At 47.2% G+C, this 15,007-nt stretch overlaps 2 protein-coding genes across 2 annotated transcripts in view; both read left to right on the forward strand.

The window, feature by feature from the left end:
* LOC134410299 (E3 ubiquitin-protein ligase RNF216-like) overlaps nt 1-8,864 on the forward strand; it is a 31,733-nt gene extending 22,869 nt beyond the window's left edge. Inside the window, 2 exon segments of the mRNA XM_063143491.1 lie at nt 7,205-7,263; nt 8,740-8,864. Of these exon segments, the coding sequence (XP_062999561.1) occupies nt 7,205-7,263; nt 8,740-8,752 (72 nt within the window). The 3' untranslated portion in view covers nt 8,753-8,864.
* The window catches only part of SMURF1 (SMAD specific E3 ubiquitin protein ligase 1), a 303,336-nt gene that overhangs the window by 171,589 nt on the left and 116,740 nt on the right, over nt 1-15,007 (forward strand). The window lies entirely within an intron of this gene.

Raw genomic sequence — 15,007 nt, forward strand, 5'->3', positions numbered from 1 at the left:
ACTGAACACAACTACTTAAGGAGTTCTGGCTGATGCCTTCTTTTCCCTGCAACGCATTTAATGAATTTGACTTTTTCTTTTTAGCCTGTGATGATGTTTGCCTTGTGAGACTTCGCTTGGTTATCCAACTGGTGCAGGTTCTGAAGTTAAACAAGACCAAATTAACAGCTGGATCTTTGTCTGCTCTGATCTGTGTTTTGGTTCTAATCTGCATTATTCTTTTTCCTTTTGGGGCGGGAGGGCTGTTGCAAAGTACAAAAATAACTCCTTACTTTTTTATTTTCCCCAAAGACTTCTCTTTATTTATTTATTTAATTACATTTATATACCGCCCCACAGCCGAAGCTCTCTGGGCAGTTCACAAAAGCTAAAAACAGTAAACATTAAAAATATACAAAATTTAAAAACCATCAGAGACATAAAAACAACCGTATAAAAACAGCAGCATCCATTTAAAGCAACAATTCTGGGGTCCATTAAAAAACAGACTTAGCGTTCAATGCCTTTCTAGAAGTGTGTTTGTTTAAAGCATTTTTACCTTGCTCTTGAGCTGAAAAAATACCCAAGGGGGTTATATAAGATCAATGAAAACAAGACAGCCCCTGGCCCATAGGCTTACAATCTTTTAGATACCAAAAAGGGGGGGGGGAGGTGAGGGGGTAAAGCAAAACCAGCGAAGTAGGCATTCAGAATTCAGTTGTTAAAAGTTAAATAGTTGTTCTTATAATGGAAATGGTTTAAGGAGAGGAGAAGCCAAGTGGAGCTGGTGTCTCAGCTGTACCATTAGCGTGAGCTCCAATGCCCCATGTCTCCTCCTACTGCAACCAGAGGAAATAGCTGCTGCTAGATGGCAGTTCAGGGAGAGGAGGAGCCAAAAGGAGGCAGTGTCTCAGCAGAGCCGATGGAATGGCCCCTGCTTCCCCTCTCTCCCCCTGCTGCAGCCTGATGGAATCAAGAAACTCTTTTGCTCCTTTCTTTTTCTCCCTCTCATACCTAGTATGTGGGTTTTTGCTTTGGCTCTAGATTCAGGACACCTTCACACAACACATAACTCACTTTCAGACTCCACTCCTACCAGAGGTGATGACAACTGCTATCTTAAATGGCTTTAAAAGGGGATTAGATGGTCTCATTGGGGATGAGTCTATAAGGGCACAGTTTGAGGCACGTTTAGATAGAAAAAAGTCCTACAACTCCCAGCATTCCCCAGCCCACATGGCTGGCTGAAGGGATGCAGGGAGTTGTAGGATTTTTTTCTGTCTAAACATTGCCCCCTAAACCAGTATTTCAATGCTAGGAAGCACTTTAGGAGAGTCTGGTTGTAAACTAGCACTAAAACTTCACCTCATTCCAGATCTTGTTCATAATTTTCGATGTTACATTCCTAAATTTAAAACTGCCTCCTATATGAGCGGATCTCTGGGTGTTCTGCTTTTTGTTTTGCAGCGTCCCTATATAGCAAGGATGAGGAACCAGCTGGATTCTGCCCAGGAACTTTGTTGTTGCTGTAATCTCTGATTGCCTTTACCTTGCAAAGATTTTGAGGTGTGCATTTTGCAGGCAGGCAGATCTGTTTACTTGTGAGCAGACGGGCAGAGGCTTGGTATTTCGGATGCGATTTGCAAGTGCTCTTGAGTGATTCAGACTTGCTTACTTCTGAGTAGACCTGCAGAAGCCTTGTTTTATCTGCACAGGGCAATGCAAACTGGTCACAGGAGGCGTCCAAGGGTTCTACCCACTTGAGCCTGTATGCAAAAGATTCCTCACCACTCTTCCCCACTGGGTAGGATTTCTTTACTCACAAGGATGAGTGACACCTAAGCTGAAAAACCTCATTCTCACCTTTTGGTGTCTAGGAGAAAACCCTCTTACCACCTTTTTGGCTAGGCATGGGGCTAGAGAAGTGTTAATTCGAAAAGGGAGATTGTTCCAGCTACCTCTGGCAGACTTGATAACATCAAAAGGCTTGCTGTTTTGTGGATCTGGAAACCTCAGGAGAGACGGGCAGTATTTTTAGCGAGCTATGGATGCCAGCAATCCTGGCCAAGGAGGCTGTAGTTTTAAAGAAATAGGCAGCAAAGGAGAGCTGTGCTGTGCCGTCTTGTCCAGAGGAGTGAAGATAAAAACCAGAAAGGCGTGTCAGATAACCTGATTAAAGAGACCAGTGGTTTATGTGTTCTTTGTAATTTCATTGCATGCGACCTCAAGCGATCTTTTTCTGAAGTAAATATAAACAATTATAAAGAGGGATGAGAAAATGTGCAGCTACTTTAAGCAATAAGTTGCCATAGCCAGTTCTTAGTCAGATAGTCAAAACGTCTTATTTACAAGTCGCACGAGATGCAGGCCTCAGGCACACATCCATGCGTTAACCATTGGTCTCTGGAATCATGTGGACTAGAACCGTTGTTTTAATTTTTCTCTCCCAATAAATATTTGCAATATCACGTTGCCATAGTCCCGCCCTCCCACCCTAAACTATACTGCTGAAATGTAGAAAGTTTAGGGCAAACGCAAGTGGATTTTTGTGTGGAAGGGGTATATAGAAAGCACTGTGTGCTATGCTCATTTCAGGTACTCAAAACAGATCCCTGGTCTGAGAATCCTTTAATTCTAGGTTTGCCCTTTGCACCAGGCATGATGGATCTCAGGGTTCTAACAAAAAAACAAAGTAGATCCCCCATGCCTGAGGTTTGTCGCCTTTACTGTACAACATCCTTCTCTGCTCATGACTAGCAATGCTAGGAGAAGTTATTCAGGAGTGTGAAGCAAAACAATGTATTTCACAAAACGAGCAAACCCATAAGCGTTTGCTTAATGTGCATAACTTATGCGGGATGCAGAGTTCCTCTTTTTCTTTGTGCAAGAATTGGATTTACCGTGGTACAGAATGCCTTTGCATGAACCAGCCACGTGGTCATGTTAGGGCAGTTTCTGGGCTGGGAGAAGGCGGCTCTGGCAATACCAGGTTAACGCTGCGTGCTTGCCAAGCAGAAATCTTGGTGTTTAACTTTGCCCCATATAAATGTCAAGCATTAACATTGCCATGTGCGCATTTGCTTCACATTCTTGTCCCCTCGCCATTCCAGAGGAGTTTCTGATTTCTGTTTAAAAGTATGCAAATCCACATGAGGCGTTAATCGCCTGCCAAAATAATCATCATCAGGAGCTAAGTGGAGAAGGATGCGTTGGAAACAGGCAGTTTTTCATGACAGCCATTCTGCTTCAATTCTGACATCTGTGTAGAGGCTTAGCCACTTAGGGCGCAATCCTCTGCATGTTTAGACACAAAAAAGTCCTAAAACCGCCAGCATTCCCCAGTCAGCATGAAGGCTGGGAGCTGTAGGACTTTTTCCATCTAAACATGCAGAGGCTTGCGCCCTCAATGAATGCATCAAAGGGAGAGTGCACACCAGTCCTGAAACTTTGGCTGGATTGTGGGAAATCTGATTGGCCTTGGTGGTGCTCAAAACGAGGAACTAGCCCCCACTTATCCTCACAACAACAGCCCTGTGAGGTGGGTTGGGCTGAGAGTCTGTGACTGGCCCAAAGTCACCCAGTGGGTTTCCATGGCCGAGTGGGGACTAGAACCCGGATCTCCCGACTCCCAGTCCGACGCTCTAACCACTACACCACACTTGTCTCCTCTGTGCCACTGATGCTGCCACCGAGTCTGTACAGACAGATCTATTGCACATACATACGCATGTGCATGCCCTCCTGTGTGCATGCACATGTATCCTACCCCCGGTGTGCCTCTGTATGCCAGTTGCTGGGGAACACGAGTGGGAGGGTGCTATTGTACATGTGTCCTTGTGGGTTTCCGTGGACAGCTGGTCGGCCACTGTGGGAACAGAATGCTGGACTAGATGGACCCTTGGTCTGATCCAGCAGGGCTCTTTTTAGGTTCTTATGAGGGGCTTGGTTTCAAATGCTGTGCTTTGAGCCACGCCCTGTAGCCCTTTGCGGTATGTGTAGAAATCCACAGCTACATTCCGCTGCTCACTTGAGGCGGTGGGGTGTGTGTGTGCCCATTGATGCTCAGAGCCTGGCTCCAAAATCTTTCTTTAACTGGAGTGTGCGCCAGGACCCTTCCTGCGAGGGGAAAAGATGGGCTGTTCCGTTAGCAAAGATCCACGGGCCTCACTCTGCCCGGGGGACCCTTTCGGCAAGAGACCTGGCTTCAAACTGCTGACTCAGAAAAAGGAATGGGAGCTGAGGCACAAGCCTCGCTGGGCAGAATCCCGAGAGGCCTCGTCCCGCTCACCACCCAGCCTGGCGAGGCGCTGAGCCACCACACCCAGCAGAAAACGGAGCAGGGAGCCTTGGCAGGGTTTCTAGACGCGCTGGGCTTTACCAGCTCCAAACCAGGAAGTTGGCAGCCTCCAGTGTCCATGTTTGCTGAATGCAGACACAGCATATTTCATAGGAGGATCCCAGGGCGCTTACCAAATTTTCCACATTGGAAGCGGGAGGGGGATACAGGAAGACATTAAAAGGGTGGAAATGAAAACAAGATGTGCTAGGGTTGTGCTGCTTAACGTTTTCCTTACGAGATGGCCGTGTTCTTTCCAAGTAGTTCTGCAGCCAGCATCAGCCTCTGCTCCTCCCCTCCCCGCAGCAAGTCGTCTTCCATATACTACCCTCTGTTGATTCCGCACTTGGAACGAGGGGCTGAAAATGTGTAACTCTGCACGTGTTCCCTGCTTCTAAGATTGAGGTTTTCAGGGAACTTGATTTGGGGACTTGCGAGAGGAAGAGGGTGGAAGCATGCGAAGAAAGGAAAAAGCGGGCAAGCAGAGCCTGCTTTGAGGATATATGTAGTCCAGGTAAATAGTAGCAGCCATGCCGGGTGACAGGAAGCCACATCCGTTGAGAGCTCTGCCCAACACACCAGATGCTCCAGCAGGAATTGCGTGTGTTCACATCTGCATTCATTGCTCGCCTGGCATGACGGATGCTGCATTGCAGCGTTTTTTAGGGGAGGGTCCGTAGCTCTGGGGTAGAGCCCTTGCTTTGCAGGCAGAAGATCCCAGATTCGATCCCCGGCATCTCCAGGTAGAGCTAGGAAAACGTGGGAGAGCTACTGCCAGTCAGTGTAGACAATACTGAGTTAGATAGCTCAGTGGTCTGACTCCGTTTAAGGCAGAAAATGTCTTGGGTTGGCCCTGCCTGTCAGGGCTGCTAATCCCAGCTTTCATTGCCTTCTTCTGAGTTTGGTCCACTCAGCTCTGGGCATACCTAAATTCCTGACCTATATCTGTGGCTGAGCCCCCAGCATTCCTGGAGCCCATATGCAGCGATTGCTTTCGTCTCCCATTTTACTCCAGCATTCTTAAAATCATTTTTCCATATCACTTTTCTCCTACACACATTCTCCAGAAGCATGTGGAGAAACAACCGTGCTATGGCCAAAACTGCAACAGTTTGAAAGACACTCTCTAGTGTGTGTGTGTGTGTGTGTGTGTGTGAGAGAGAGAGAGAGAGAGAGAGAGAGAGAGATCACCATCAACCGTGTGTGTACGCAGTGACTTGTGGAAGCAGTACAGACAGGTCTCTGCCCCCAAGGGGCTGCAAACCTAAAATAGATGGTGAGGAAGCAGCAGACCAAATGGGTGGGTGAGACGAGGGTGAATGCTGTTAAATGTACTTAAAGCTTGGCTACGGATTTGGAATGAAGTTTAGGAGGTTAAGCCTCAGGCTAGGTGGAAAAGGTGGGTTTTGAGGAGGGATTTGAAGGAATGGAGGGAGATGGTCCCGAAATACCGTATTTCTTCGATTGTAAGACGCCATCGATTGTAAGACTCACACTAATTTCAGTACCACCAACAGAAAAAAAAGCTTTGATTCTAAGAATAATAATCACACTCGCGATTCTAAGACGCACCCCGTTTTTAGAGATGTTTATATGGTGGGGAAAGTGCGTCTTCGAATCAAAGAAATCCGGTACATGCTCAGAGTCTGAAGTCTGTTTTTCCCCAAACTTATGGATCACGCAGTCAGTTGCACCCTTGCGCATTCAGGGACCCCCTGCAGAAGAACCTTCACTTTGCCTCCCCCCCCCCCCCCCCGAGATGTTGCTTGTCATGGGAGTGGATGCCTGGCGGTTATTGATTACACAGGAACAGGGTGCGGAGAATCCAAACGGCGAACATGACCTTTTCTGCATAGTTTTCACTCTTCGCATGTCTCTTGCCACATGAGCAGGTTTCTAAAAAGAAAATGGCACAGGGAAGCCACCCTACCGTAGAGGATTTTACCTGAATCCATCTTTTTGCCGGGCACATATCCTTCCTGACTTAGCTAAGATCAACGGCCCCCGTTCTTTGGCTGCCGGAGCCGGTGTCTTTCGTTTTACGCCCTGTCCCGTTGTTGGGCCTTCGGGTGGGAGTTGTAGCTTTAATCTAAATATTTAATGGTTGAAGGCCATTTAAAAGCTTAACGTTGCTCCAGCTGCTCCTTGGAAGGGCTGGGAGGGGCATGAAAAGGACCGGGGGGGGGGGGGGAGTTTGCTTGTTACCATCTGCTCTGTCAAGCCAGCAAGCTTGTGGTAGGATCAGTGTTCTGTCTGTAAGCAGCTTAGCCATGCTCTGCGGTGAGTGAGGATCCCGTACAAGCACACAGTACATGGTCAGCAGCATGGCAGCGCACCTGCTGTTTTGCCCTCCCCTCCCACTTCCTTCCATGATCCAAGTTGTCACTGAAAAACACTCAGCCGCACAACCTAAGCACACTCGGTCAGTCTGAATCTGTGTTTCTCATCAGGACCGTCATTAACTTGTGACCAGCGCTGTGTGTGAAGCCGTATTTCCACAGGAAGCGATATTTATTGGTTACCAAATTCAGATGCCTGAAAACTCTCGGATTTCATCTTTAAAAATACGTTCCTAGTCTTTATGGCTATAAAGATAGGCCTCAAAGTGTGTTGTGGGTGAAATCTCAGAACCAGAGGGGGTTGCTGTATAAGTTTCCCAACAGTTGGAAGGGTGAGGGAAATAATTGCAAGATAAAGCAGTAAACCAGAAGAATATGCAAAATGAGTGAGGCCATAAATTTGTGTATTTCCTGCACAGGTTGCGGAATTCAGATTATCTCATCGCAGAATTCAGTGCACCTTTACACAGAATCTTGGCGTAGCTTCGTCTTTTAAGCATAAGAGACCTTCAGCCCTGCTGATACTTTTGTTTGCTTCTGTGTTTCATAGGAAGATGATGAGAAGATCATCCAAGAGATTCAGAAGGAAGCCGAAGAGGAAAAACGGAGGTTGGTTCTGTCATCTGTCCTCACGCGTAGGGCACAGAAGCTGTCTTGGGAGTTTTAGCTGGGGTTGCTATGAGAACGGAGCGATCCAAATTCCACAGAGCTTGTTGCTCTGAAGTTTTTGTCTCCTGTTCCCCGTCATTGGTTTCTTCCTTCACCCACACTTCCAAAGCCCTCCTTTACAAGCTTTGCCTCGTCACCCCCCCTGCAGTGCACTCATCCTCCTCCGTAAGCACTGGACTGACCCGCTATCCAGGATAACCCATTTTGACTGATCTTGCACAGCACCCGAGATGTTTTTTGGACAGGTTTTGTGTCGGATGGGGCTTGCATCCCACGGATCTTCTGTAGCCTCCGTGGATGTTTAAGCCACAACCTCAAATACACTTCATCGATTTTGACAAGTAGATTACAGGCAGGGTTGAATGCATGTTGCAATATTTGTAGGGGGGGAAAACCACAGAATGCAGCTTCCTGTGATTCAGCGTTTGCTTTTATTTTTTGAAAGGGCAAGTTTCAATTCCTGTGGGGTTTCTCTGAATCTGAAACAGTGCTGGCAATGCCTGCTGAAATCTCAAGCCAGAGGGTGGGTGTGTCTTTGCTCCTCTGTGACTACCTAAAACCATAAGTTAGGCAAATAGAGATGGGAAAATAACAAGAGTTTAATGATCTGAATTACTGTCCAAGTTTTGGAGCTTGGTATGAGAAGCCTGGACCTGTAGTAACACAGCTGTGGATTTGTACTTGCATACGGGGTGAGTGTGCAGGAAGTGATTGGCCCTGTCATTAAATCGCCATCTCAGATGTGATTTTTTTCCCTTTCTCTGTTGGTAGACCTCTGAGTTCTAGTAAAAACAAACCAACCCAAAGCTTCCTATAAGCCTGATGTCTGCCCACCCTTCAGCTATTACAGTTCCCTGGGTTGGAAGTGATTTCTTCCTCCTTCCTATAGCAGCTCCTCCAGACCCCAAAAATGCTACACAGAGAGTCAACAAACCCTGCTGAATGGGATGAGTTGTGGTGTGGAGGGATCCCCCAAAATTGGGCAGGGCAGATCCTGGATCCAACCTCCTGTGGCCATTTATTTGGGTCATCACATGAGTTTTAGTTGATGAATTAAACTTGCATCATGAGCATGAAGCATGAAGATTACTTTGTTTTTAGATGTTGCATACATTTTTCAAGCATCCTCTTGGAAGGAGGCATTCTCTTCCGTGAGGAAACCGGTGGAATGCCTCTTTTAGGACAGAGCTTTCCATCCGCAGGATTTTGTTTTTAAACATCTTTGAAGTGGGAGGATGGATAGATTAAACTGCTGTTCAATTAACCACGGCACCTTTTTAGTCAAACAAAATGATGTCCTTGCTTTAACCTTACAAATGGATCAATTGGAATACGGACCGCAATCTTTAAAGCTGTCGTCTTCTTCCCTGCCTTCCACTCTGTTTTTTTTTTAAAAAATATTTATTTATTTTGCAGAAAGCAGTTTTAAGCGGATCAGGGCCCCACCAGAGAAGCCTGCAGAGCTAGTCAGCCTTTCTGTGAAAAAGCTCCTGATTTCCTCTACGTTAGTGCCACGGCAATACGGTAGATTAATCTGCAAGAAGAAGACCAACCCGGGGCCTTTTCAACTTAGCCCTCTTAAAGCCAAGTTCTGTCCCTTTTTGGACACAGTAGGTTGCTTTTTCTTCACTTTATTAGATATGTTTGTTTAAAGTATGCAGGAAGTGATGATTAAAGGAAATTATTATTATTATTATTATTATTATTATTATTATTATTATTATTATTATTATTATTATTAGAGACTTCCTTGCATTTGCTTGTTTATTTGTGATTTCTTGTCCAGAATTCCCCTTCTGTTGGGGAAGATCAGTAACAACAGACCAAACAGTCTTTCGGGAACTTGTGTGTCTGCTGACATTCATCTTCTTATTGAGGAGATCATGGAAACATCCTCACGGAATCATTTTGCAGAGAACGCGGTGCCTTGGAACTCAGCCTTTCAGTATTGGCAAGCGTCTTACAAGGTCCCAAGGAATACAGCTTGAGAGCCAGTGATGTAAGTGACATTACTATCATTGGTGCAGCTTCGCTTGTTCACTCCTACTTCTCGTAAAGAGGCGGAGGACAGAGAAGCTCTTCCAATCTCACAGAAATGCTTTAACCGTCGATTTTGCCATTGTAGGCTGGTCCATTGGCACCCTAAGCAATCGCGCATCCCACTGGACTTGAATCAAGGCTGGGGACAAGACGGAGGGCCAACCTACATGGAGGAGCATTTCCCAGAGCTATTTTACACTTGACGGCTAAGCCCTTTGTGAATGGCCTTTGTCATCATCTAACTCAGGGCTAAAGGAACAAGTCTCCCTCCCACCCAATCCCCACCCTTGCACCTGCTTTTCTAGAAGAGCTGGGGGGTGGGGGTTCCCATTGTAGAGAGCTTCTGATTTGGCAGCTATTTCTAATATCAAAACGCTGAGTCCTGATGTTCCGACAGCGAAATCTCCCTTTTGCATGTTCTTTGCAAAACGATTCCATGTGGAACCCTTTTATGTGATGGGGATGTTTCACTGAATTTCTTTTAAAAAAAAACCTTACCCTTATACCCATGCAGTGAGCAGCAATTCTAAACCATGTTTGACTGCAAGGATGGAGTTGGGGCAGCGGGGGCAGCATGCGAGCCATTCTTGATTTATTAATCCAGGATAAAGAGTAAGAGAATCTCCAGGAGTGACGTTCTCCCCCCGGCGCCCCCCTTTCCCCACAAGGAAAGAAATCTGCCCCCATTAAACGAATGTGCAGCTGTGTGTGTGTGCATAAATGACAGGCACATCCAGCCAGATTAGCTCAGCATTTCAAAGGCCGAGCACATTCAATATTCAGCCCCGGCACTGCTGTCAACTCTGGGGAGTCTGTCAGCCCAATCCACTGCATAATACTGCTAGTGAGAGCTCCCACCCACCCCCTCCCACCTCCAGCCTTCAGAGGCTCTCGCCATCCACCTCATTCTAATTCTTTCTGTCTTTACGTCCTTTCATATTTCAATCCAGCTGTCTGGGCCAATTTTTATACTTTCAAAGTGGCACATCAGATTCACAGCCTGAAGCTTGGACCTCTTGTCAAAGTTCGAACCCACAGTGGCCTTTGAACCAGTGACCTGAGGCGTGCCAGGCCAAGGGTTTAGATTCCGCACCCTCGCCCAGTCCTGGTCAAAGAAGGCAAATGCACTGAAATGCCGGCTACTAGTTCCTCCTTTTATTCCAAGAGTCCAGAGCAGGTCAAGCGATCATGCCTTGACCTCTGCAAAGGCTTCTGGGTCAGACTTCCTCGTAGGTCTTAGAAATGGAGACACCCGCTCTTAGCTGTAACCTTGGCTGCCCTGGATTTGCTTCCAGTTTTCCTGGCGAAACAAATAGGTATGTTTGGCACAATCCAAGGAGAGCGAGATGGGTGGACGTGTTTGGTCACCTCTGGATGTCTGGATTCTGCATCCACCTCTCAAGATGGGAGACCTCTAATGAGCTGCATTCTCCAGTGAGGAAGTGACACACCACCACCACCCCCGTTCCCCCAGACAGATCTTCAACTCTGAAACAGAGATGTATGTAGGTCCAATTCTATTCCGTCTCTCATCTGTTTGGTCAATCCTTGTTCGTTTAAAGGAAGACTAAGCCTATGTAATAGGAACAAAGGAAGACAAGGCAGAGTAGCTGTCCAATGGTCCATCAGCAGCAAAAGCATTGAAAAGCTTGTATGATAAGAAGTGGCCGGTGTGTGTATGTATGTGTGTCATTTTGAGCCTTCCTTGTGACAAGAATTCCAACGGTTGCCCTGCTGAGGGTCCTGCCTGCCTCTCAGAGTCTTCACAAAAAGCAAACCAGGAGATGAGCTGGTATTACAGCTTAACTAATTCACCATTTCCTAATAATGTATGAATGTACATGGAACATTACACTGTTGCAAAGGGATGCAGAAACTCAGGGTCCAACTCTGGCCCCTGTGTGGCCGGAATGCAACCCAACCCTCCAGAGTTCTCCAGACGTACTCTTTCTCCTGACTTTTGTGTGTCTCCCCTTCCCTCCCCGGCCGCACTGCCTTGGTTCTAAAAGGCCGACAGTCTCTCCTAAGCCTCAGTTACTGGCAGTAAAAGCTTTAAGCTAAACTATGCTGGCATGTTTTGCATTTTGGCCTTGCGTCTCCAAAAAGGACTTCGGCCTTCAAGCTGAAAGCGGTTCAAAGTGCCTGCTGTAGCCAATCCATATAATATTGCAAGTTACTGGGTTTACGTCCTCCATCCTTCCACCTCAAAAATGGAGCCACAAGAATCGGGTATTAAGCAGACACAGATGTATGCATGTTCTATTCAATGCACTTGGGTGGGCTTTTTCTACCCACCCACTCATCCCAGACTCATATTTCCTGTGAACTAACCCGACACGTTCTGAAAATTCTCCAGAAAATAAGTTGAGCCACAACATGAAGACTCACGATTTGAACATGTGTGGGACAATTTAAGTGGGTTGTATTCACAAAAAGACTGTTTTACAGGGGGGTGGGGCGTGGGTTGGATCTCTCAGCATCTTCATTTACCGCAGGGCCATCTCTTCTTGGAAACCTAGATTCTGCAGGGACGTACCCTGCAAATACAATTGAAATAACTAGCTGCCTGCTCTGCCCCACCATCCTGTGGATAGGGAGACATTTTTCTCCCTCTCTCAAAATACCAGAACCCAAGGGGGTCATCCCTGGCCGATGGCTGGTTGGCCACTGTGCGAACAGAGTGCTGGACTAGACGGACCCAGCACTCTGCTCCACACAGTGACCAACCAGCATCCGATCCAGCATCAGGGCACTTCTTACATCTTATGAAGGTGGGCAGAGACCACAGAGACTTGGGTTCAAATGCATTCACAGCCATCGACTTGCTCTGAGTTACTTCTCTCTCAACCGTGTTTGCTAAGTGAGGGCTATTTAAAAGGCCTACATTTTAAGAGTCTGCCGGGATTTGGGGGCCTAACCAGTGACAGCAGACTTACAGTCACAAAAAGGATGACAGCCCACTCAATAGAACAGTTTTCTGCAATGTGGCACTCTCCAGATGTTTTTGGGAAGGCTGCAATAGAATAAACCAGGGGTGGGCAGAGCTCCAGATGTTTTAGACTTCAACTCCAAGAAGCCCTTGTTTGCATGGCCAGGAATGCTGGGATTTGAAGTCCGAAACGGCTGGAGAGCAACTTTCTGCCCGCCCCTGGAATTTAAGGGGGGCGCTGCTGATGTCATCAACATGCCAACCAATGGGGGAGAGGCGTTTTCAATCTCCACTGTTGCTAAGCTAATCTTAGAGCACGTTTTCTTGAAAACGGCAATCCATGTTAAAATTCTGGTGCTCTTCCTCTTCGGTATGGAATGAAATGCAACTACAGGAATTATGCTGAAAACTCAGAGTTTTCAGAGGAATCCTCTTCTATTTGAACCTCATCAAGGCTCTGGGGCTAAGATGGGCATTGTGCTCCCCCCTCCCCCTCCGCTCTGCATTCGGAGGGTCTTCTCACCCTTTGCTGCCTGCAACTTTTCCCTCCCCCCCTCCCCTGCACCTCTCTTGTTGCTTTAATGACACCGGAGAGAATGGGAAGGGTCAAAAGGCATCCGCTGGGCGGGGGTTCAAAAGCCGTCAGAAAATTGATGGTGCTGATAATTGCAATTTAAGAAGGAAGCGAAGGCAATTGCCTGGTGAGGGGAGAAGCCAGAGGCTGAGCAGGAGGCGGCTTTTCTCTCTGTGCGATTGTGAACCACCAGCATTTGAACCTGCACAGCTTTTTGGTTCTCCTGCTCACAAAGGCAGGAGAGAGCGCCAGGGGCTCTCGATAAGGCCTGAACTGGCAAATTACATATGGTACCCCCACCCACCCGGCTTCAATCCTGCTGATTAGCAGTGGCAGTCTTGGCTAGAACTTCCCTGGGGCTCTGGCGATCCTTCCTCGCTGCCTCACCTCCTCCAACCCCACTGTTCCCTTTAATTGCAACTGAAATCTGCCATTTTAGGTGGCTGCTTTGCGGTTCAAGGTACAGCCCCTTCTGAAACCTCCTGTTAGCATGACGCAACACGAGAGTAACTAATCACGTGCCATTCTCTGAGGGCCAGTAGCCACCGGGCCTCCTTTTCTACTTTAGGTTGCCACCTATGCCTGCCCTCCTCTCTGTCTTTTAACCACAGCCAGGCATGCTGAAATCAAACAGGTAAAACATTCCCTAGCAAAGACAGCAGACCTACGGGCTCCATCCTGCCCCGACATCTCATTCTCCACCCTCCGTTTGCTTAACGTCTTGCCTGATAAACCGTTCTGGAAAATTCAGAAACCCTCTCACTATTCTGGAGCGTTTGAATCAGCCCTAATATCCTTACTGTGATTTCTGGATTTTATTGTTCTTGTGTTTTCATTTACATCTCACCTTTTGCAAGGAACCCAAGGCGGCTTAGACGGCCTTCCTCCTCCTCCTCTCCATTTTACCACAACAACAACAACACTGTGAGATAAGTTAGGAAGACATGCAGAGTCTGGCCCAAAGTTGTCCAATGAGCTTCATGGCCGAGTGGGGACCAGAACCTGGATCCCCCCAAGTCCAATACTCTGACCATGACACAACCCTGGCACATTATCATCATCATCTGCTACCCAACAGATCAATGCTTGCTATCTCTTGTACGGTTCTACTCAAATGTTCGTGGTTCAAGGGGCAAGCAGCCCTCAAATATTGTCAAACGTTGAAAGGATATCTTTAGACTGTATTCTGTTTTTTAATATTAAAAGGAGATACGTGGTGAAGCATTCTCTTACATTCCTTGATTTCTTGTATGCTGGAACGAGAGAGGGCAGCGCCCAGGGACGCAAAGATGAAACAGCCGGGACGCTTGTGCTTGGAGAACCGAGGAAGATGTGGCTTTGTTTTGCAAGAGGTGGAAGGGGTGTGTGTGTGTGCTCTTTTCTCCAGCCTGTTCAGATAAATTTGCGGGGAGAGGAGGCTGCTATTCAGAACCAGGGAGCATTTAGCAAAGTAACCCACCCACCTCCTCACAGCATCAAAGCATTGAGGCCGGAGGCTGGGCTGCATTTGCTATTTAAGGTCAGCGAGCATTTTTCCTCTTCACCCTAGAGAAAGCACCGTGACAGGGTTCAGCTTGGCTGCTTTTAGGGAGGAGGGGAGAGATGCAAGAGGCATGGACGCTGGGGACAGCAGAGGTGAAAAGGGCATGGGGGTCCTCTCCGGGGTCTCTTTGCCAGCCAATCCATCTCCAAAACACAGGTCAGATTTCTTCAGCGGGGCCTGGACTATGTTCAAGAAGGAGGGATTTATTTTGCATGTATAACATGGGAGATTTCAGAAGACCCACTGAGTTTCTCTCCCCACGCCCCTTCTACTGCATTCACATTTCCTTAACAGCAGCCTGCTCAGTGAAAATTCAACAAGCAACGCTTTTCCAGGCACGGATATTCCTGCTGGATTTCTGCCTAATGCACTGCCATTATAGACACGGTAATTGTTGTAGGGGTGGAGGAAAGGGGAGAGAAAGCCCTTGCAACTCACCAAAAGCCTCAGCCTCTTGTCACCACCTTTTAAAAACAAAAACCTGGACTTCCTCCCAGGCCTTTCAAAGCACCCCGACAAGCAGAAATTAAGCAGGTGAAGCTTTTGCTGTCTTGGTAAGTCTAAAAAACAGAGCAGTCAAAAGACAGCAAAATCTATC

Source organism: Elgaria multicarinata, chromosome 17 (genome assembly GCF_023053635.1).
Source record: "Elgaria multicarinata webbii isolate HBS135686 ecotype San Diego chromosome 17, rElgMul1.1.pri, whole genome shotgun sequence".
NCBI classification, from domain to species: Eukaryota; Metazoa; Chordata; class Lepidosauria; order Squamata; family Anguidae; genus Elgaria; species Elgaria multicarinata.